This window comes from Ornithodoros turicata, chromosome 5 (genome assembly GCF_037126465.1).
Source record: "Ornithodoros turicata isolate Travis chromosome 5, ASM3712646v1, whole genome shotgun sequence".
Taxonomy (NCBI): domain Eukaryota; kingdom Metazoa; phylum Arthropoda; class Arachnida; order Ixodida; family Argasidae; genus Ornithodoros; species Ornithodoros turicata.
In genome coordinates this window covers 2,655,069-2,674,159 of record NC_088205.1, presented here as the reverse complement: position 1 = coordinate 2,674,159, position 19,091 = coordinate 2,655,069, and the positions used below count along the sequence as shown (strand labels likewise).

Below are 19,091 nucleotides of genomic sequence, written 5' to 3'. Positions count from 1 at the left end.
AGGGGAAGCCAGAAATATTTCGTACCACAGCGTCGTAGGTTATCTTACTTACTACGCTTTTTCTTTTTATTCATTTATTCTTTTTCAACCTGTGCTCCTTTTCCGGTACACTGCACTCTTCCGATTGATGATAGGTCATGATAGCTCATTGTGCTTGAGCCATGGTATAGGCTTGTGATAGCGAAGATGCTCAGAGTTCCAGCACTTCTTGTTCCGACTTCGTCGGAGAGACCTAGAATATCTGTTACATACCTCGTGTAAATACCTCTTGCGCCTAATGCCTCGACGATATCACTTAAGAAGGTGTCCGAACGACACAGTTAAGTTGACAAAGTTGCGTACAAGTACCGGAGGTGTGAGGGCACAGCGGTGGCCGGTTGCTCAATGTTTTTTTTTGTGTGTGTTTGTTTAGTCGTTTGTTTCGGTTACCCACTGTAGTGTATTCAAGCCCTCTCTTCAGAAGGCCAGTTCATCATACATCAGCTGTAAAGGATTCCTGTACGTTCCTTTTATTATATAGTCGTACTCTACATCCATCCGCACTACGCTCCAAAAACAGGAATAGAAAAAAAAAGTATATATATATATATATATGAGTGACCGCTGAGTGACCCCTGGTTTGCCAATTCGGAACGATGCGCAGCTACCCAGGGCCGATGAGCCGCAAACACGGCGAAACACGTGTCCTCTGGTGCTGCCGCATCGTTCCATGAGTATCTGTTTCTCTGCGTGCAGCCATAGGAGCCATATTAATCTGTAAGTTTGAATTTCAAACACGTCTAGTATCATTTATTTGTTTCTTTAATGGCTTTTTTTCCTGCATTACAATTCACTGGCTTGCACTGTGGCATTGAGGAGTGCTCAGTCACCCTCCCAGGTGTATATCGCTCGCTGAGTGACCCCTGGTTTGCCAATTCGGAACGATGCGCAGCTACCCAGGGCCGATGAGCCGCAAACACGGCGAAACACGTGTCCTCTGGTGCTGCCGCATCGTTCCATGAGTATCTGTTTCTCTGCGTGCAGCCATAGGAGCCATATTAATCTGTAAGTTTGAATTTCAAACACGTCTAGTATCATTTATTTGTTTCTTTAATGGCTTTTTTTCCTGCATTATATATATATATATATATATAGAAGTTCAACAAAAGACGCGGAAACAGATTTTAGCGAAGTTACAAACACTAGTTTATTACATAGGGAGACGTTAAAAAGTAAAATGGGCAAGAGGTCGACGTTTCGACAGTGGCACTGTATATATATATATATGCGCACATCACGTTGTATAGAAATACGCCTGTTGCTCGTCTGTGCATGGTGCTGGTGGCATTTCAGCTCGTATTACTGCAATAAATATGCCGCCAAAAAGGCGAACAACACAAGAGCCCTTCAGGCGAGGCCAGTGCTTTGACAAAGGTTTCATAATTGGTCACTCCGCTGATAGTACGTATCACGTAGTGAGAGTACGTGGAGGGCCCAGTTAATCTTATGCACGTGCATGACGAGGTTATCGTTATCTTTGCTCGCAAGCTCCAAACGTCACGGAACGGCACGCGAAAATCGGAATCCTGGGAGGAGGAATTCTTGAAAGACAGGAAAAATGCCAAGCTTAATGAAGTCTGTATAGGCAGTATAGGGCAATGGAAAGTAAGATATGACGATGGTGGTGGAAGAAAAAAAGGGGAGGGGGTGAAGACTGTTAAAAAAACACACTTTTGACACACGCACACAAAAAGGGAAAGGGACTCTAGAAACTTGACTGTCGTTCCCTCCAGAAAAGTTGAGTGGTATACTTATTCGGAATGGTCCCCGAACCACAGCATGTCTGATTTTATAGGCGATTAATCTAGCGACAAGTTGCTTTCACAGACGGGTATAAGGGTATGGTTCTATAATGCTGATACGAAATCACCGGAACCGTTAATTAGTTCGCTTAAAGTACCGTCGACCATGATGTGGAAGCTGTTTCTTCGTTTGCTCTTTCCAGCAAAGCACCTTATATAAGAAAAGTTCAGGCGACCTTGTGGTTCCAAGATGAGCAGATCCCCTCTCTTCTAGTTTAATTAAACGCGGGCACCCAATATGTAGGGACACCCAACCGCAGCGTTTTGTTTCATTCCGTTGTGGTTCGTTTTCTTTCCGTTTCCGCAAGGCATGCGGGAATGTCCCAATTTCCGTTTGTTTGCTCTCGTGCTTCGTGTGCGGGGATCTTTTACATCGGCTTTTGCGTCAGACAGAGCTGGCGCGGGCTATCGCGGTTTCGCCTGTGGCTCGTTGTGATTGTTCGGCATCGTTGAACAATAAGGTGTCTCAAGTACCTCGTGACGTCTCGTCTTATCTGAATGCGCGCGTGCTGTCATCACATTTCGCGATCTATTGACAGAAGGTGGTGCGTGTTTTAAAGTCTGGTTCCAAACCGTTCTCTTTCTGCAGATCACGCAACAGAGGTGCTCTGATCGAAGATGACTCCCAACGGGCAGATCATGGTGGCTGCACATGCCGAAGTGAAAAAGAGGAGAAAAGGAGAAGGATGGTGCGGTAAGGTTTCTTGTTCGTACAATCTCGCTTTCGGTAACAGTCTCGCGTTGCTGGGCGTACATCATCTCCGTACATGTGTCTGTGGACGTATACAGTAAAGTTATCGAAGTTATAGTTATAAAGTTATCGAATCTCTGGCTATTCATAATTGTCAAGTGATTTCTCTTTGTCTTCGTAGGTTTGTTTATTAATTTTATCTTACTTTGTCGTTGTGTGGCTCGACAAGACCGATAGGAATCAAGATCAAGCGAATTAAACGCCACACCTAACGAGTGCTGTTTCTACCTTCTTTTTTCGTGTTGTAGAATTCAGCTCCGTGTAATTTTCGTATCCAAAGTAATATTCGTATATTTTCGGAAGTCCATCCATCCCAACAACAAGTTTACTTTGGTGATGGTGATTGGGGTGTTTCAACTGCACTTAAAAACTTACTCTGTGCCTGCTTTTTGCTTCTCTGTCATTTGGCGTAATGCTTTGTCCGCTAAAAAGCAACAACTTGTGACTATAATCATCCTGCTCCGCACGACTAGAAGTTTGTAATATAGCTTGGATTAGTAACAGGTCAGGGTGCGCGCGAAATGACTTGAGAAGAAATCAAAATGTGTTGCCTCCTCCACCTTCATTTGGTGCATGGTGTTGCACACTTATTAGATTTGCTAATTTCTTGAACTCGTGCCTTATTGCTTGTGCACTTACCTGTCTCCATTTCCGATATATTGCTTCCGTTTTAGATTTCTGGCCATTTGAGACATATTGTCAGTTGGTAGTTAGGTAGGGTGTCGCAGTAATCTTGTCAAAATGTCGTAAGAAACCAGGAAAAAAAAGCTCCTAATTAACAAACTTTTGCGTGTATAAGTAACAAACAAAGTAACAAATGCGTATAAGTAATTTTGTGAAACCTCAATGAAAAAATAATAATTTCTTGAATGGAGCTGTGAAATTTGCTAAATTAAAGTAACATTTTCTTCCCAGAACCAGGAAGAGCACTGTGTACCAAAATCTTCTACAGAATACGCTAGCTACAGCAACGGTAACATCGGGGCGCAATGTCCGAAAATGGTTGCTTCAGACGCGCTACCGCTGAGCCACGCTCAGTTCTCTGTCAAGTTAACAAAAGAAACGGCGGAAGAAAAGAGTGCCTCTTCCTGTTTCGTTCTCATTAGTGTCTCAGATAAGATAACTGTGGCGTTGTAACTTTGGTGTCGCCATCAAGAGGAGCATCGAAATGGAAAGTGATGGCGAATTCTATTGGCACAGCTGGGACAGCGTCTTTCTTGCTCCGGAAAGGTGGAAAAATTGTTCAATTTGCGGAAGAGATCAGGCGCGGAGTGTTTTGATCGTGGATGAGAGGCAGCATTTGCTCCGACAGCAATACTTTTCGAACAGCAATTTCGCGCGGGAAAAAACGAGCAGAACAGGACGGAAGAGAACAGGTATGCGCGTGAAAAGTGGGCGTGGTAACGTCGGAGAGAGAGAGAGACCTATTGCGTTTGTATGCGCTATGCAAGCAGGTCAGCTGTCTGCGCAGCTCTTCTGTTTCCCTCCCTTCCCTGTTGTCCGTGGAGCGACCTCATTGTTCCTCTCCCCAAATTAGGGGGCTGCTCAAGGTTAGGCGCACGTGGGTTTTTCTGTGAACCGAAGCGGAGTACCACGCCGGTTTACGAATACTTCCTTATTGTTGCCTTGTGGGTGGACAAACTTCACGTGGTATCCCCAAGGTTTGCCCCTCCCTCATGCGTAGATACAAACTATCGTAGCGTATTGGCGGTAGCGCAAAGATTATTGATCTATACTATCGATCCATATTACATCGTGATTACCAGGAATCCTGGAGTGGTCACGACGTCAAGTACACAGCGTAGTCAATCCAATCCAAAGAACGAGATTCGGATTGCAGCACTGTACGCCTCCTCTTCACCTCTTTTTGTAGGCGTGGTATCTTTGGGCTTCTTTTGTAGATGGACTTCCAAAGTTTTTTTTTTTGTTTTTGGCACAGTTTGTAACTGTGTTTACTACTGTGTGACACGCTTCACTCCCGCCGAGGGCCGATGACGTTTCTAGGGAGACGCAAACACGTGTATGTCGCCACCGGGTGTTTGCATTTCACCCGCTCCTGTCGTGAGGCAAAATTTGTTCACTCAATAGAATTCAACATGAAGAAGCGGGTTCATGTCCTTCTCGCGCAGTTTCTTGACAGGGGGGAGCGCGGCTCAGCAATTGCGCTTCTCAAACGCGTTCTTCACACGTTTTTTTTTATTCTTATTTTCCAGCTGCTACCATTGCGATAGATAGCGTATATTGTGGTGGACTTGGGTAAACCCTCAATGCACTTCCTGATTCTGGCAAGAGCGCGCTGCATTAATTCGGTACATTTCAGTGTTCAGCCTAAGATATTAAATTTCTGTCAATTCAAATTTATAAATTTTACCGGAGAATTACTTGTAGCAAAATTCCCCTACATATAGAAATGCCGTTGATAGCATATTTTGCAGTGGCGTGCTTTTCCGTTGTTGTTTGTTTTGTCTAGTCGACACTACGACTACTCAAGTCCAATTAACATAAGTTTAACATATTTTGCCATAAGATGTTTTCCGGTACTTTCACAAAATATGATGATGTAAAATTGCATATTATGCGATGCTGTAACCCATCTAATGCGCAGATTGGATGCCAGCGAGGTATACCTTCGTCCTGTTGGGATTCTTTGGCCTCTTGAACGTCTATTCGCTGAGGGTAAACCTTAGTGTTGCCTTGGTCGCCATGGTAAAGGGTGCTGCTAAGAATGGCGGGAGTAGCCACTCTGAATGCATGTACGGATTGCACAACAACTCCGCTGGAGCATTCAACACCTCCACAGTCTCATATTCGCCTAAAAGGGTAAGACGCACTGAATTTACGAAACCGGTTTTGTGTGGAAAGCGGTGAAACAATCTCGTGCAAAGGAAAACGAAACGAGGTCGCGCGCACACAGACAGAAAAGACGGGACAAAATTTCATCTCTCCAGCTTTCTCTGATTACTGAACTTCAAATGATGCCTAAATAACAACCGGAACTGTAAAAAGCTGTGTCCTTTCTTATCTCCGATATTGATACGTTTTCGTACTTCCCAAGCAGCACAATGTACTGAAAGTCGAGTGCAGTGGGGGTGGACGGGTGGGTTGAAGGCCTTGAACAGACCCGTCAAACTAAAGAACGTTGACACGACACATACCGTCCACCCCCATTGCACTCGACGTTCAGTACATTGTGCTGCTTGGGTTCTTTACGAAATATTCCCTTTGCTCTCGCCTATCAACTTTAGCTCTTTTAATCTTGTTCGCACTATACCCAGTTCCTTTCATGCTCTGCCACCCATTCAAGTTTACTCGTTCGTTGCGAAATTCATCCCGCGGTTTTGTCGGTCGAAAAGTTTGGACAGCAGCTGCTGCATATACAAACCCTACTTCCGACTTGGGAGCGTGTTGAACAATACCGACGACATCCTTAAATCCGCTCACGCAAGGAAATACATTGAATCGGTACGACCAGCATTAAAAGGCATACAAACCGCATTGCTAAAAATATCTGTATTGCGGTCGTCTCTGTATTTTCCCATTCTCTGTCCGCACGTGCACATGTGCAGGACGATCTTGAGATGACACAAACAGAACAAGCACGCAAAATCGCGAACTAGCAAAAGCATGTCTAGCTCCAGCTCTATGTCTAGCTCCAGCTCTATGTCTAGCTCCAGCTCTATGTCTAGCTCCTAGCTCTATGTCTAGCTCCAGGTTTTTCTTCGCCCACTCAGGTAATTTCTATTTCTTCATTCCACTAAAGGAAGGAGAGTTCGACTGGGACCAGACGACTCAAGGCATCATCTTAGGAGCCTTCTTCTATGGCTACGTAATCACTCAACTTCCTGGAGGACGCATAGCTGAAGTGCTGGGAGCGAAATGGATGTTTGGCTTGGGCATCTTCATCACAGCCGTTCTGTCTCTCGTCATTCCCGTCGCTTCGAGGGCGCACTATGGTGGACTCATCGCTATACGTGTCATACAGGGCTTGGGTGAGGTAAGGTGATCCCGTATGCACATGGAACTGGGTGGCAGGGTGCTAGAGTTACTTGTTTCAGTGCCTGCGTCTTTAGAGAGGGTGTATTTACACATAGTAAATAAGAAAGCAAGATTATACTTCCGACTGGTCGTGTCCGGCTGCTCTTGATCCACTATTCCTACTTGATTGCAAAACAAGACACGACTGGTCAAGCAACAATTTTATTTTGGTGTTAATAAGTGGGGTGTTTCATTGCCACAAGCGATACTCTACCGCATTGCTCGCGGCAATTTGATGAAGACATAATGATACAGTTGTCCCGGATGCCTGTGTCCTTAATGACTTGCGGCGCGGACTTCGAGTTGAACGCTGTCCATACACGGGGTCTAAGACCGACTATGCATTGGAAAAGAGCTCCGCAGCTATTGATGATGTTTGATGGGAAAGGCGTCGTTTGTGCTCTACGTCCTTAGGTGGTTTAACAAAGGCGGATGCAGACTTTCCGTTTCTTGAAGCACCGTCCGTGCATACCACTGATGAAGTAGAGAATTCTTCTTCTATAGACGTGTATAAAAACGGTCTCGTGAGAAGCACAACGACTCTTTGATAGGAATCTAAGAGAATGCATTACGTGGAAAAACTGAAAATAGGCAATAAACGAAGACAGCACCGAGAAATAAATTGTGATCACAGGGCTTAGGCGAGGCTACATTGTAATGTATTCTTTTAAGCAACATCTGGCGGTAATAATGATGACGAAGGGAAAGAAAATGCCGACCGCACTGTTCCAACATATTCTTTCTTCCTCTTTTCGCAGGGCGTAACTTATCCGGCCATGCATTCAATGCTCGCCCATTGGACGCCCAAGTTTGAACGGTCCACTGCCACTGCTTTGGTGCACGCTGGAGCTCACGTTGGTGCAATGGTTGCTCTCACCTGCTCGGGACTCCTATCGGATTCAGATTTCTTGGAAGGGTGGCCATCTGTATTCTACGTCTTCGGTTTGTATGCACCGATCACTATCACTCATAGGACGGCGAGATCAAGTACTGGCCGTTATAGGGTTGGGGAGTGTGCCCTTCGACAGGAGCATGCAAAGCTAACTGTTCGAATTTACGTGTGCAAGGTACATGAATGTATTTGCGATTGTAGTTGGTTTCGTTGATAAGAACAGTAAAGTTTTCCGCTAGTCGTACAAGCTAGTGCTACCCGCTTAACAACTGTGCATCAATGGCGAACACGTGTCAGCAACTGTCATACTAATCACTGCAGGCAATCATTCATTCCATCTGCAGTCAGGGAGTGGAATGCACCACCTGAGCTTCTCATCAACATTACTGACCCCCAGTCATTTCGCCGTCACTTATGTTCACACTTCCGTGTAACATGATATTTTTCTATGCTTGACGTCCAGTGCTTTATGTACTTTTTCTTCCTTGTTGTTATTTTTTTCTTTTGTGAGTTCGTGTGCTTGCTATCCTATTTTGTTTCTTCGCCCATCCCTCATGTAATGCCCTCGGGCCTATGAGGTAATGGAAATAAATAAATACATAAATAAATTTTGTGTTGATATATCCTGGGTGAGTAAGTGATGTCCGGAACGATGACTTAGCGGACATCCTGTCGAAACATAAGCGTTCACTTCTAAATTTAGAAAACGAAAAGAAGGAAGAAAAATGCGCAGGATGTTTGCAGTATAAAAGGCACTGCGGTTTGGACATGAACTCGAATAATGAGCTCGAATAAATAAACCAAGTCCTTTGATGGGCCAGTAGAAGCTCAGGGAGGTCGGACTTCAGTGTTTATGAAGTACATTGTCGTGCTCTTCTTCTTCGTAGGATTCCTCGGGTGTATCTGGTTCGTGTTTTGGGTGTTTCTCGTCTACGACAGCCCAGAAGAACACCCACGCATCACGCAAGAAGAATACGACTACATCATTATAAACCAGGGCGACGAGAAAGTACACAAGGTTTGCCTAAACGATTACTTCTGTTATGCGAGCGTCCCGACGATACAGCATTCAGGAAGTAACTCCGGAAAGTGAGATCAGTGGGTAGTTTATTGGAATAACTGTGCCTCAGACTATGAATCACAGCATGCTCGTGCATAAAACATGGCAGCTCTTTTCACTTCCTAGTCTTGCGCAACGTGTACACAAAGTGATATCACGAAAGTGCTGTGGTTATCCGTGCAAGTTCAAGCGAGTAATGAAAGAAAGTTAGAGTGCCGGCTGCGAGGCTCGAACACACCTCTGATCGCCGGTCAGGTGTGCTTCCATCACACTACTCCTACATTTCTTCGTTCATAACTTTATTTTTGTCTTTTATAATTTTATTGTTATTACAGTATAGGTTCATCGCGATAGTCGAATAAATTATCGACGAGGAAGCGAGCTCAGACGACTCAGTAATATTCGCAACCAACAAACGACTGTATATTGGAACCAAAATAGGAATACAGAAATTAAACTCTTGCTAACAAAAATCGGTACAAGTCTTCCGTCATGAACATTTCCCGTGTCTTTTTTTCTCTCGAAATGGTACCCTCTCCCTGTGACCAGGAAGTCGGTCGCCTTCCCTATTGGATGCTTCGGACCAGATCCCTGGGTCATAAAAGTGACAGTGCCACAGCGCTGTCTTGCTTCCCAGTGAAATGGACTCCACTGTTTCTGACTCTTCCTTATTTTCTTCAACCCCTCCCCCCCCCCCCCCGCCATATGTACAATTCGATCTGTACTGTAATTTAATGCCTCAAACGTTATTGATCGATTGCGCCATAATATTCTATTAACGCAACTTAACGTTTTCTCGTTTCAGAATGTGAAAATACCGTGGAGGCCCATTCTCATGTCAAAGGGTCTTTGGTCGCTCTCTCTTGCCCATTTTGGATCAAACTGGATTTATTATACGTTCCTCACCGTCATTCCGAACTATCTAGCTAATGTCCTTCAATACAACATCAAGAGTGTAAGTTATTGATTTTCTTTACTCTGCCATCATCATCATCATTCTCCTGTAATGTATGAGGATGCAATTAGAAAGAACTCCATCATCAAGGGAAGGCCCTCAGACAACAAAACAAGTTGCTTGATCCTGGACCTTTCAAGGGGCTTGTCTTGGTGTTATGCTATACTTAATTCACTATTTGTCCCGTCTCTGGCAACGCTACGTCCGGTAACGCCCCACTTACCTTGCAGCTCAAAGAAAAATGAACGTGCAGTTTCCGTGAATATCTCGATTCTGAATATCAGAGACGCGTGTACGTACATCTCATGGCATTTTATGGGGTGGTGCCAGTTTAAAACCAAGCAAGTCCCATCATATGCAAAGTCCTTCTCAATACACATGGCTCGTCTCTAGTTCTGTTTGGTAAGTGGATGTCACTCACATGTGAAACGACAACACTTTATTGTGATGATGGCTAGTGGGGTGTTTCATTACGACAGGCGTTGCTCGCAGTAAGTTTGTTAAACTGTAATGGTGAGCTTAAGAACGAGGACCGAAGTACAGCGTTCACAAAGTGAACAGTGTTTTCAGGACAGCAGTATACGTATGACAGGGCTGAATGGCGGACACGGCGAGTTGCGGACAAAACAGATGTCTGGATGGGGGACATAGCAACAGGGAGCAACGACCCGGTGCCACCTGATCCGAGCCACAGGGAAGCAGCCGCCATAGAGGCGCTACTATTTTTCTCGTACAACGGGTACAACAACAACAACATAGATGAATGGATGATGATGATGATGTGGGATGTTTTCCTGCGTTGAGTGTAGGACCCTACCCCACTGCAAAAGGTTCACATGAAAGGATGAAGAGGGAAGGAAAACAAAAGAAACCCCTAGAGTTCTTGAAGGAGGCCGGTGGCCCTCAGAACGCACAATGGGTAGACAAACACAGATGTACACGCAAAAATGATTTTTTTTAAATCTGACGCCAATCGTAATGCCAATCGAGTGAAGGAGAAAGCCCAAGGAAGAACATTCACATGTGAAAATAGAAAGCTGGAGATACGGGCGAGAGCATGTCTTCAGTCATGCTTAACACAGGCTTTAAGTGGAAGCGCAAGGGCGCAGAAAACACAAATAGGTGAAGCTGTGGCGTATGCGTGCTTGATGTCGAGAAAGACTGATACCACGATGCGTCGACGAGAAATGCATGCTTGACTGTGGATACAAGATAAGAAGTGGGTGTACATAACTTCGGTGGCGACAAAATCCAGCCATTTCTGGAGGAAACACTCCCTGTCTTTCTAGCCACCAGCAGAGATGGTGCAAAAACATTGCATCCATTAGTTTGTCCATGCAGCTAGCCAAACTTGCTGGCGCAATGAAAAATATAGCAGTTCGAGGATTTCCTGGCTTGACAGAACGGGAAGAACCTTTGCCTTCTTCCAGCTAGGCGATGTACATCCCTTTCCCCAAGAGGTATGATACACGTGAAGGGGAGCTTCAAGTGACATCCGATCGAAGTTTCGAAGTGCAGCGTGAGTGACTTTATCAGACCCAGGACTTTAAAGACGACACTCTCCTTAGCTCGACTAAAGTGAACTCACGGTCCATAACCATCGGCCGGTTGGTCCAGTCTTGATGAATCTCAACTGTCAAACTCTAGACAAACCCGCACATTAGTGTTGGCTGCTGACTCCACTGACTATCGACCTCTATTCAGCGTCGTTCATCATCTCATCATCAGGACACATCACATCCTCTCCATTGTGCCTTGGGTAGTGGGCCGTACCTCATGTGGCGAATTTCCCCATTCATCATTGCTAACACTAATCTGCAATGGTGGCTGAACGAAACCATGGTGAACCGGAGTCAAGTGCTTCTTCATCCACGCCTTTAACGATGACGGCTGCAAGGGGATTCCTCTGTGGGGGCGCTTCTCTGAGAGGTGGGAATGGGTGGTGGATAATGTTGGCTGTCTTCTGACGCCTGTTGCTCCCGCCACATTGACAGAAGTGTGCCGAATCCGTTCCGAACGGCATTCATTGGATGTATGGCTTAGGCACGCTGATTGTACTGCCCGTGCGCAGTCACCTCGGAGTGCAAGAAATTCTCATACATCCGTAGTGAGCAAGAAGTATAGTACCCACGTGAAATTCGTTCAGTAAACCTCTTCCACACCCTGATGTGGACACCACCAATCTTGTGACTGTCTCTTCCAAGTAGTAGTGTGATGTCTTTTCGTAGCGGCAGTCTTGAAAGGCCATAAGGAAAGAAATGCTAGACGGCCTGACCCATACTTAGCACACGTTGGCACTTTTTTTTGGCATTGCACTCAGAGCTTCGATGAGGCAAGCACGTTTCCGCACCCCGGCAATTTCGAGCCACGTGACTAAATTTCGTGCACGCTGCATGGGGCCTTCTATGTATTCATGAACAGTCAACGTCTGCAATCCTGGGGTAATTCGCTGAGGAAGATGGATTGTGGTTTAAAAAGTCAGAACGACGCTGCATAGTTTGGCAAACATATCACTGCCAACTTCTGATGCGGAGTGCTGGGTCTGTCTTCTTGCATCTATGACCCTTCCATCCTTGAGACAGAGCTCGAAATCGTTATTTGACTATTCTTTCGGGATCTCATAAATCTTTTTGGTGCATAGCAGAACTCTCGTCTTTTTCGACGGAGGCGACTAAACACTGCTCGCGATGAAAACTGTCATACTTGTTGTGAGGCTTACAGTCGTACCTCACTGGCAAATATACATTAGAATTCACCTTCCATAATCAATGTTCACTATGTGCGGGCCGAAATAATGTGGCAATGCCACCAGCTCAGCTCTTTCTATATCTGTGTGTGGTGAACGGGTCATCAAGTGTTATCGTTTCTGCTACCGTTCATCTCTGCTATCTGCCGGGGAACTCGGGGATCTCACCTTCCGGTATCTTCACGTTTTCCATGTGTGAAAGTCCATCTATGTCAGCAGGGTACTGGTAGAGTGGTACTTCTCAGATTGAGTGCTTTTACAGATTAATAGATATCCGACGACAGAAAAACTGTGTTTGTGCTGAGCACTGCACAGCCGACAAGCGTGACGGCCTACGACACTTAAGAGGAACTTGACATAGAAACTTCAGAAAACGTGCATAGATGATAACATATGCTGTGTAATTGGACACTGGAGCTCGTATTATCGTAAAGCGATACCGACGTTCCTCGAGGGGACATCATAACATCTTATCTTTCTCATTATGATAGTAGTCGGCAATGAGCATTGCAAAAATATTGTGGTCGTGAGGAATGTAGTGTGTCACCAAATAAACCACCTATACGAAACCAAAGATAATGGAAGAGCTGACTATACTCAGGTCACGGTCCATTGGTCTACAGGTCCATTATGAGCTGCCTCATGAGAATCCCTTTCTTTTATCTAGAACGGTCTTATCTCATCGCTGCCATACCTACTGACCACAATCACCAGTTGCGTTGCCAGTGTGTACGCTGACGTTCTCCGAAAACGTGGAATTTTGGGAGTCACCGCCATCAGGAAGCTCTTCAATACAGCTGGTGAGTTCGTAAAACTCCGAGTAGATAGGACAGGTCCTGTTGGAAAGTGGGCCCTTACATCTCAGTGAGTGGTCCTACCAATGAAGTGTGTCTTATCTGTTGCATTTTTAAGTATCTTTGGAGTGCCTTACCGTTGACTTATATGACAGCAAAACCTATGAAATGCACTAATTGTTATAACGTGTAGGCTATAGAGGCCTGCGCAAACACACTGTCTACTTAATGCTCGTCGTTCCAATCACAGGTATACATCTGTCATTCTTCCAACTACCGTCAAGCTGCCGCTTGTGTCACAATCACCATGTTGTGCTGGTCATAAATCAGACACCGTCATTCGAATGTCTTATGACGGTCTATGTTCATAGGCGTATTCCCAGCAGCGTAAAACCAAGGGATGGACGTGTTTTGCCTGTGTGAATTCTGTCGCGCTTCTTACGCGACATGGCAGCTTATTACTTTCGAAGTTTGTGTTGCGTATCGGCTGAGTGAGGTCACGTTGCCACCACCGGCTGAGCGCCTTAACGTCAGAAAGGTCGCTTGCGATTTCCATCGCCGTCCAAGCAGTCGCTCCTCCCGGGACTGAGACCGCTTGACTGCAGTGACCAATCAATCAGTTCATCAATCATAGCAAAGGAAAACACGAAGGTTCATGGTAGATGGTAACAAATGACACATCGCATAAAGTAGTCGCCTCGTAACGCATGTCGTAGTCGCCTCGTAACGCATGGCGTAGTCGAAGTCGTCGTCGTCGATATATCTCGACAGTACGGAAAACGTCGGTGTGGGCACGCTCGCTGTTCTCCGTTCTCTGTTGGTCCTATAGTCTCTTATGGCCCGGAGACGTGCTGAGTGCGACAGAGCAAGTGCGTCCACAAGCACTTGAGCTAGTTGAGCTCGTTCCTTTTTTGGACGACACAGAAAGCGTAACCAGTGAGTTCGTACGCTCCGTGACTCCGTGAGTCCTTCAATAGCTTTTAGGATAATCCACGCTTTCATCGACAGTCGTCACTGAGGCGCGCGTCTCACTCGGACAACATGCAGTCCAAAAATAGCCAAGACCTCCTCCATTAAGCCAGTTCCGATTGCTCTGCGCTGTGCCCTTCGTCGTGCAGCCTGGATGTTGAGGTATCTTAAATATCATAAGGAGGTACGTGAGGTGTATAAGGGATTATTTTTGCGCAACCCTCTAAGGATGCTTTTATGGGTCGTGCTGAGGTTGAGACCAGTTTCTGGCTCAATTGAGTCCAGGTCTTAACTCTCTTTGTTTTCTTGAAGCACAAACCTCGACCAGCTAGGATGAGTTGCCCATTTCAAGGCGATGTCAGCAGTTGCTTGGGCCAGATCGATGCCATTTTCGTATCGTGGTGGTCTTGCATATGTGTGAGAGCCGTTGTTGATGACATAGCTATGTCGCTGGACGACTGGATCTTGGCTATAGCTTCCCCCTAGAGTGTTGCTAGCCTTGAAACTTTCACACACAACCATACACGACTTGCATTGTTCTGAGTTTTTGAAGCGAATCTGCGCTTAGGGGAGGGCACCATGGGAAGAATTTAGGTAACTTCCTTCAACAGAAAGCTTACATGCGTAATGGGGCTCTCTACGAAGATTGAAGCACGCGGAACGCCATCGGCTTGAAAACTCGTAGCGTGGTATGCGATAAACGGGGAAATTCTTGAACGAGGGTCGAGCGAGGCTTTCCTGTATGGTTAATGTGTCAATGTACACCTTCTGCCGGAGAGTCTGTCTGCTTGCTTATTTGCTAGGTTTGTGACATTTCATTAAGGAATGCGAAGGGCTCAGTAATTCTTATTTCGTGTCACGTGCCCATGTTGAGCTCAGTGGGGGGGGGGGGAAGATCTGTATGTAGGAAGAGGGTTAGATCCTGCGAGCTTCCTTACTTGACTTAGCTTGACATACTGCGCATAGAAGAGGAGAACTCCGATCAAGTGGACTCAGCGGAGCAATTTTCAGCCTGAGACTATATCTTACTTTAAGGCGGACTCATCCGATCAGGTAACATTCACTCCCAGAGAGGGTTGGCTGGACCGTCGCAAAATTGTTTTCTTCTCTTTGGTTTCCTCCCACGCTCCGTGGAAGAAATGTAATCGGCGCCAGCGTGCAGAACGTGCAAGCAAACGACACAGCCATTATTTTCATTCGCAGGGATCTCGAAAACTGCAGTAAGCTTGTCGAATTTGTTGGTTGCAACCAATTCCCAGACTGCTACTCTAGGGAATGACGCCATTTTGGCCCAAATGTCGCGGGCGGGCGGGCGTGCAGAGGGAAGCGATTTTGTTGCATCTTGCAAATTTGACAAACCTTAATTCGCCAAAAAAATCAGTGGATCGCGTCAGGCGTTCGAAAATATGTCATTCCCTACATAAACTCCAGGGCAACACACCTATATGTATTTCGTGTAGAAGTTTACAGAGGTTTAGAGAACCCTGCGAACAAAAATTCCCCCATAGACTTTCTTAAGAAATGAGTCAGTCGTAATTAGCGAATTTTTCGGGGCTGTTGTAAATTGAAATACGCACTGCTAGCGGCATGGCCGAGTGGATAAAAGCATCCGCCCGTTCTTCCAAGGTGCTGGGTTTGAATTTCACCAGCGGCTTCATGTGCTAGCTCTTTGATATTTTCCCTGTCTTTTCTGATGGACTTTTTAGAGGAATGTCGGCACAGTTTCGAGCCAGGACGCACACTCTGTCTCTCCCTCCCTCCTTCCTGTTTTCCTCTCTCCACATCTTTAGGCCGCTCATGGCCACAGTTGCTTCGTAGCGAGAACATGGAATCAAGAACAAAGAAATGCACACTGGTACATTTGGTACACTGGTACAATGATAAGACACTGTTCAGCGGAAAGGTTTTGCATGATTACTCCTGGTAGACTGTTTGATGAATTAGGCAAGACTTCGTGGAACACGAAGCGTCATTTCGTTTTTGCTCCTCTAACGAGAGAAGGATGTGATTTTACGCTTGCATATGATTTTTGTGTGAATTTAATGTGATATTACCCCTTTTCCCAGCTGCTGTTATACCTGCGGCGCTGCTGATCGGCATGCCATTCGCCGGCTGCAGCCGTGTTTGGGCAGTGACGCTGTTAAGCCTTGCTGGAGCAGCCCTCGGAGTCCGTGAAGTAGGCTTCATGGTAACACATATCGACATGTCACCGGACTTTGCTGGTACGTTTTTGGCCGGGTTAAGTATTTTCCCGTGATTTCCATGTTGGTGTTAGTATTCTATGACTAAAGGACACTGCAAAATAGAAAGAAACATGTACTGCGATGGAGTGTTGATAGCATCTCTGAAGATGACTTTCCTTGAGATGCAAGATACAGGTGAAACATGATCCAGTCACAGACAAATGCGGACATTATTTGCGGGGAAACGCGCGTTTACTTTCAGTTGTCACACGGGAGCGCAGAGTGAGTGCAGTCCTAGATGTCAGTTTCTGCAGATAACTTTGATTCCACAGAAACGGATAATCCGATAAATCAAGAGACTGGTATGACAAAGTTGTGAAAAAGAAGCATCTACATATACGCCAAACCGAAATATGCAGTTTTTTTGCACAAACTCCTTTAGTCGTACATTACAAAACACTGGAAAACGTCGCGACCACAAGAGCATTTCGAACGGGAGTGAACACGAAGCTGTTCGATCAGGAAGACCGATTTCGAACGTCCACACACCGATGACTGTATTTGTATTTCCCCGTAGGAACGCTTCTTGGGGTCACCAACACCATCGGCAATTTTCCGGGATTCATGATGCCATATGTTGCTGGAGTACTCACACAGGATGAGGTAAAGTTCTTGAACCTTAAGCCGTCGTTTTTATCTAATATTCTGTATACGTATATGGCCTCGCTATATTTCAGAGTTCCATTCGGACATGGAGCTACTTCTACTACATCGCCGCAGCTGTGGGACTCATTTGCGCCTTAGCGTTCCTCGTGTTTGGCACCGCCGAGCTTCAGCCTTGGGGCATAAGGGATGGCTTGGAAAAACCGAGCGGTGTTAGCGTAGTTGAGCAAGAGAAGATGGAGAAGGAGAAGATTGGCAACGAAGAAGTTGTGTCGAAGCTGTAGGGGACATTGATGGCGTTCTCTAGGCGTACGAAGGTCTGAAGCACAGAAGAATACTCCTGTTACGGTAGTTCCTCAAAGGTCACGGTGCGGAAATCGTACGAGTTTAGTCACGGAACAAAAGATATCGTATGAATTTGTACGCATCCGAGAGGGTCAGACATCTGTGACGTGTTCTGGAGGTGTTTTTATTGTTTTATCATCGTCGTTTTTTGCGAAAGCACTTTTTAAAAAATGATCAGAACACATTCCCCACGTACATCACGCGAAAGGGTACACCTCCTCCCCGTCATGCTGACGGACTATTATTCACCGTCCGACTAACCTTCCATATAGGAACAAAAAAAAAAAGAAGAGAAAAAGAAAATCGGGGCAGTTTAAGGGGCGTTTCACATTTCGAAGCGTTATCTGCACTAGAGTCACTAAATAAGGTTCGCTTCAGAGTATCGACACCGATGTTCAAGGGAGAGCAGTAGCGCTTTTATGTTTCCGCACCACACCGGTACCATTCCCAGTTGATCAAAGACGACTAACATAATGCTCGGTGTGGCATAGAGAAGCGTGTATATTTGTTGTGCGATAATCCGTGTATTGTCCACCAGAGCGTCCAAAAGATGTCAAGGTGAGCTCAAAGCCGTCAACTGCTGCTTGTAAACGAAAGGAACATTTCACCTGTGCACGATAGATGGCATCGTGCGATAAATGTGCTCAGTGCGCGTGCGCGTGGGAAGCGTGGCGCGGAAACAACATGGCGCATGCTCGCTCTTGGAACTCAGTGTCGGTACTCTAAAGCATAGCTTATTTAGTGACTCTAATCTGCACTGCCTTAATTGTCTTCACCTAACTCTCAACTGTACCCTCCCGGGCGTACGCTGATACGAACGCCAAAGAACTTTCGGAAGAAATCGTTGTTGGTACGCAACTTGTTGTCTACGTTAGTTGTCCCGTCTCCGTTGTGCCATCTCTACGCCTTGTCGTCCGAATACCAGTTTCAAACCTGGCTGTATCATGTCTCAAATGTACAGAGTGCCTTGATGGTATGTCTTATTGCTGTTCACGCTTTCATCATATCATATAGACACACACATTCGCGCTGCTTCTGTTGAGAAATTATTTATTCCCATAAGCAGTTTCTGAAAGCGGCTACATAGTGTACATTTGTCACACGCCCATTAACTGTTTACAGTCATTCAAACTTGTTGTTGTGACGAGGTATATACCACGAGATGTCTACTTTTCTGACCATGTTATCCGCTGTAATACATGTATAGTTTCATTAAATACAATGTCATAATGAGTTTAGAATTATCTGACTATTTTTTTTTAGATTGGTGACAGCATACACGGTTTTCTACGCCAGTCGCCAGTAAAAAAAAAAAGAAAAAGAATGGTCGACGTTTCGACAGTGGCACTGTCGAAACGTCGACCATTCTTTTTTTTTTTAATCTATGCGTTAAATTACCCATGAAATAAATTAGTTTTTGTTAACGTCCCTGTAATCTGTAGTCCACGTCTTATTATTTCACTTTTATATATATATATACAGGGTGTCCGGTGAGAAAGTGTCATTAAATTTCTAAAAATAGGTTTAACTTCAGAAAATTATGAAACTACTTGGAATACACACACACAGACTTTTGCCACAGATTCAGGCCGTTTGCATTCGCGTCACACATTAATTAAGCTACTTTTGCTAATTGAACTCGAAAATTAACCAAGCAGAGGTAACGCTTTTCTTGGTGAATTCGGAAGCCAATGGCTATAGCGCACTATTCCAACCGAAATCACAGCCTTTTTCAGAAGATTTGTACAAAAATTTGACAGCCGCAAAACCGTCACTTGGCAAGGCGTGTTCCATGAAATTTGCGTTTGCGTAAATGCTGGCTCTGCCTTTATCGAGACAAAGTGGAAACAGCCACAC

The 19,091-nt window shown here is 45.4% G+C and overlaps 1 protein-coding gene across 4 annotated transcripts in view; it reads left to right on the top strand.

Moving 5' to 3' along the window:
- Positions 1-18,467, top strand: part of LOC135393797 (sialin-like) — a 28,089-nt gene extending 9,622 nt beyond the window's left edge. For 3 of the 4 annotated variants that reach the window (XM_064624070.1, XM_064624071.1, XM_064624069.1), the window contains exons 2-11: positions 2,431-2,535; positions 5,198-5,412; positions 6,353-6,586; positions 7,386-7,569; positions 8,407-8,537; positions 9,385-9,534; positions 12,948-13,080; positions 16,110-16,265; positions 16,804-16,889; positions 16,964-18,467. In XM_064624070.1, coding sequence (XP_064480140.1) covers positions 2,460-2,535; positions 5,198-5,412; positions 6,353-6,586; positions 7,386-7,569; positions 8,407-8,537; positions 9,385-9,534; positions 12,948-13,080; positions 16,110-16,265; positions 16,804-16,889; positions 16,964-17,173 — 1,575 coding nt within the window. In that variant the 5' untranslated portion in view covers positions 2,431-2,459 and the 3' untranslated portion in view covers positions 17,174-18,467. Of the gene's footprint in view, positions 1-2,254; positions 2,312-2,430; positions 2,536-5,197; positions 5,413-6,352; positions 6,587-7,385; positions 7,570-8,406; positions 8,538-9,384; positions 9,535-12,947; positions 13,081-16,109; positions 16,266-16,803; positions 16,890-16,963 lie in introns of those variants that run through there. The other variant, XM_064624072.1, reaches the window with a different exon arrangement.
- The last annotated feature ends 624 nt before the right edge of the window (positions 18,468-19,091 follow it).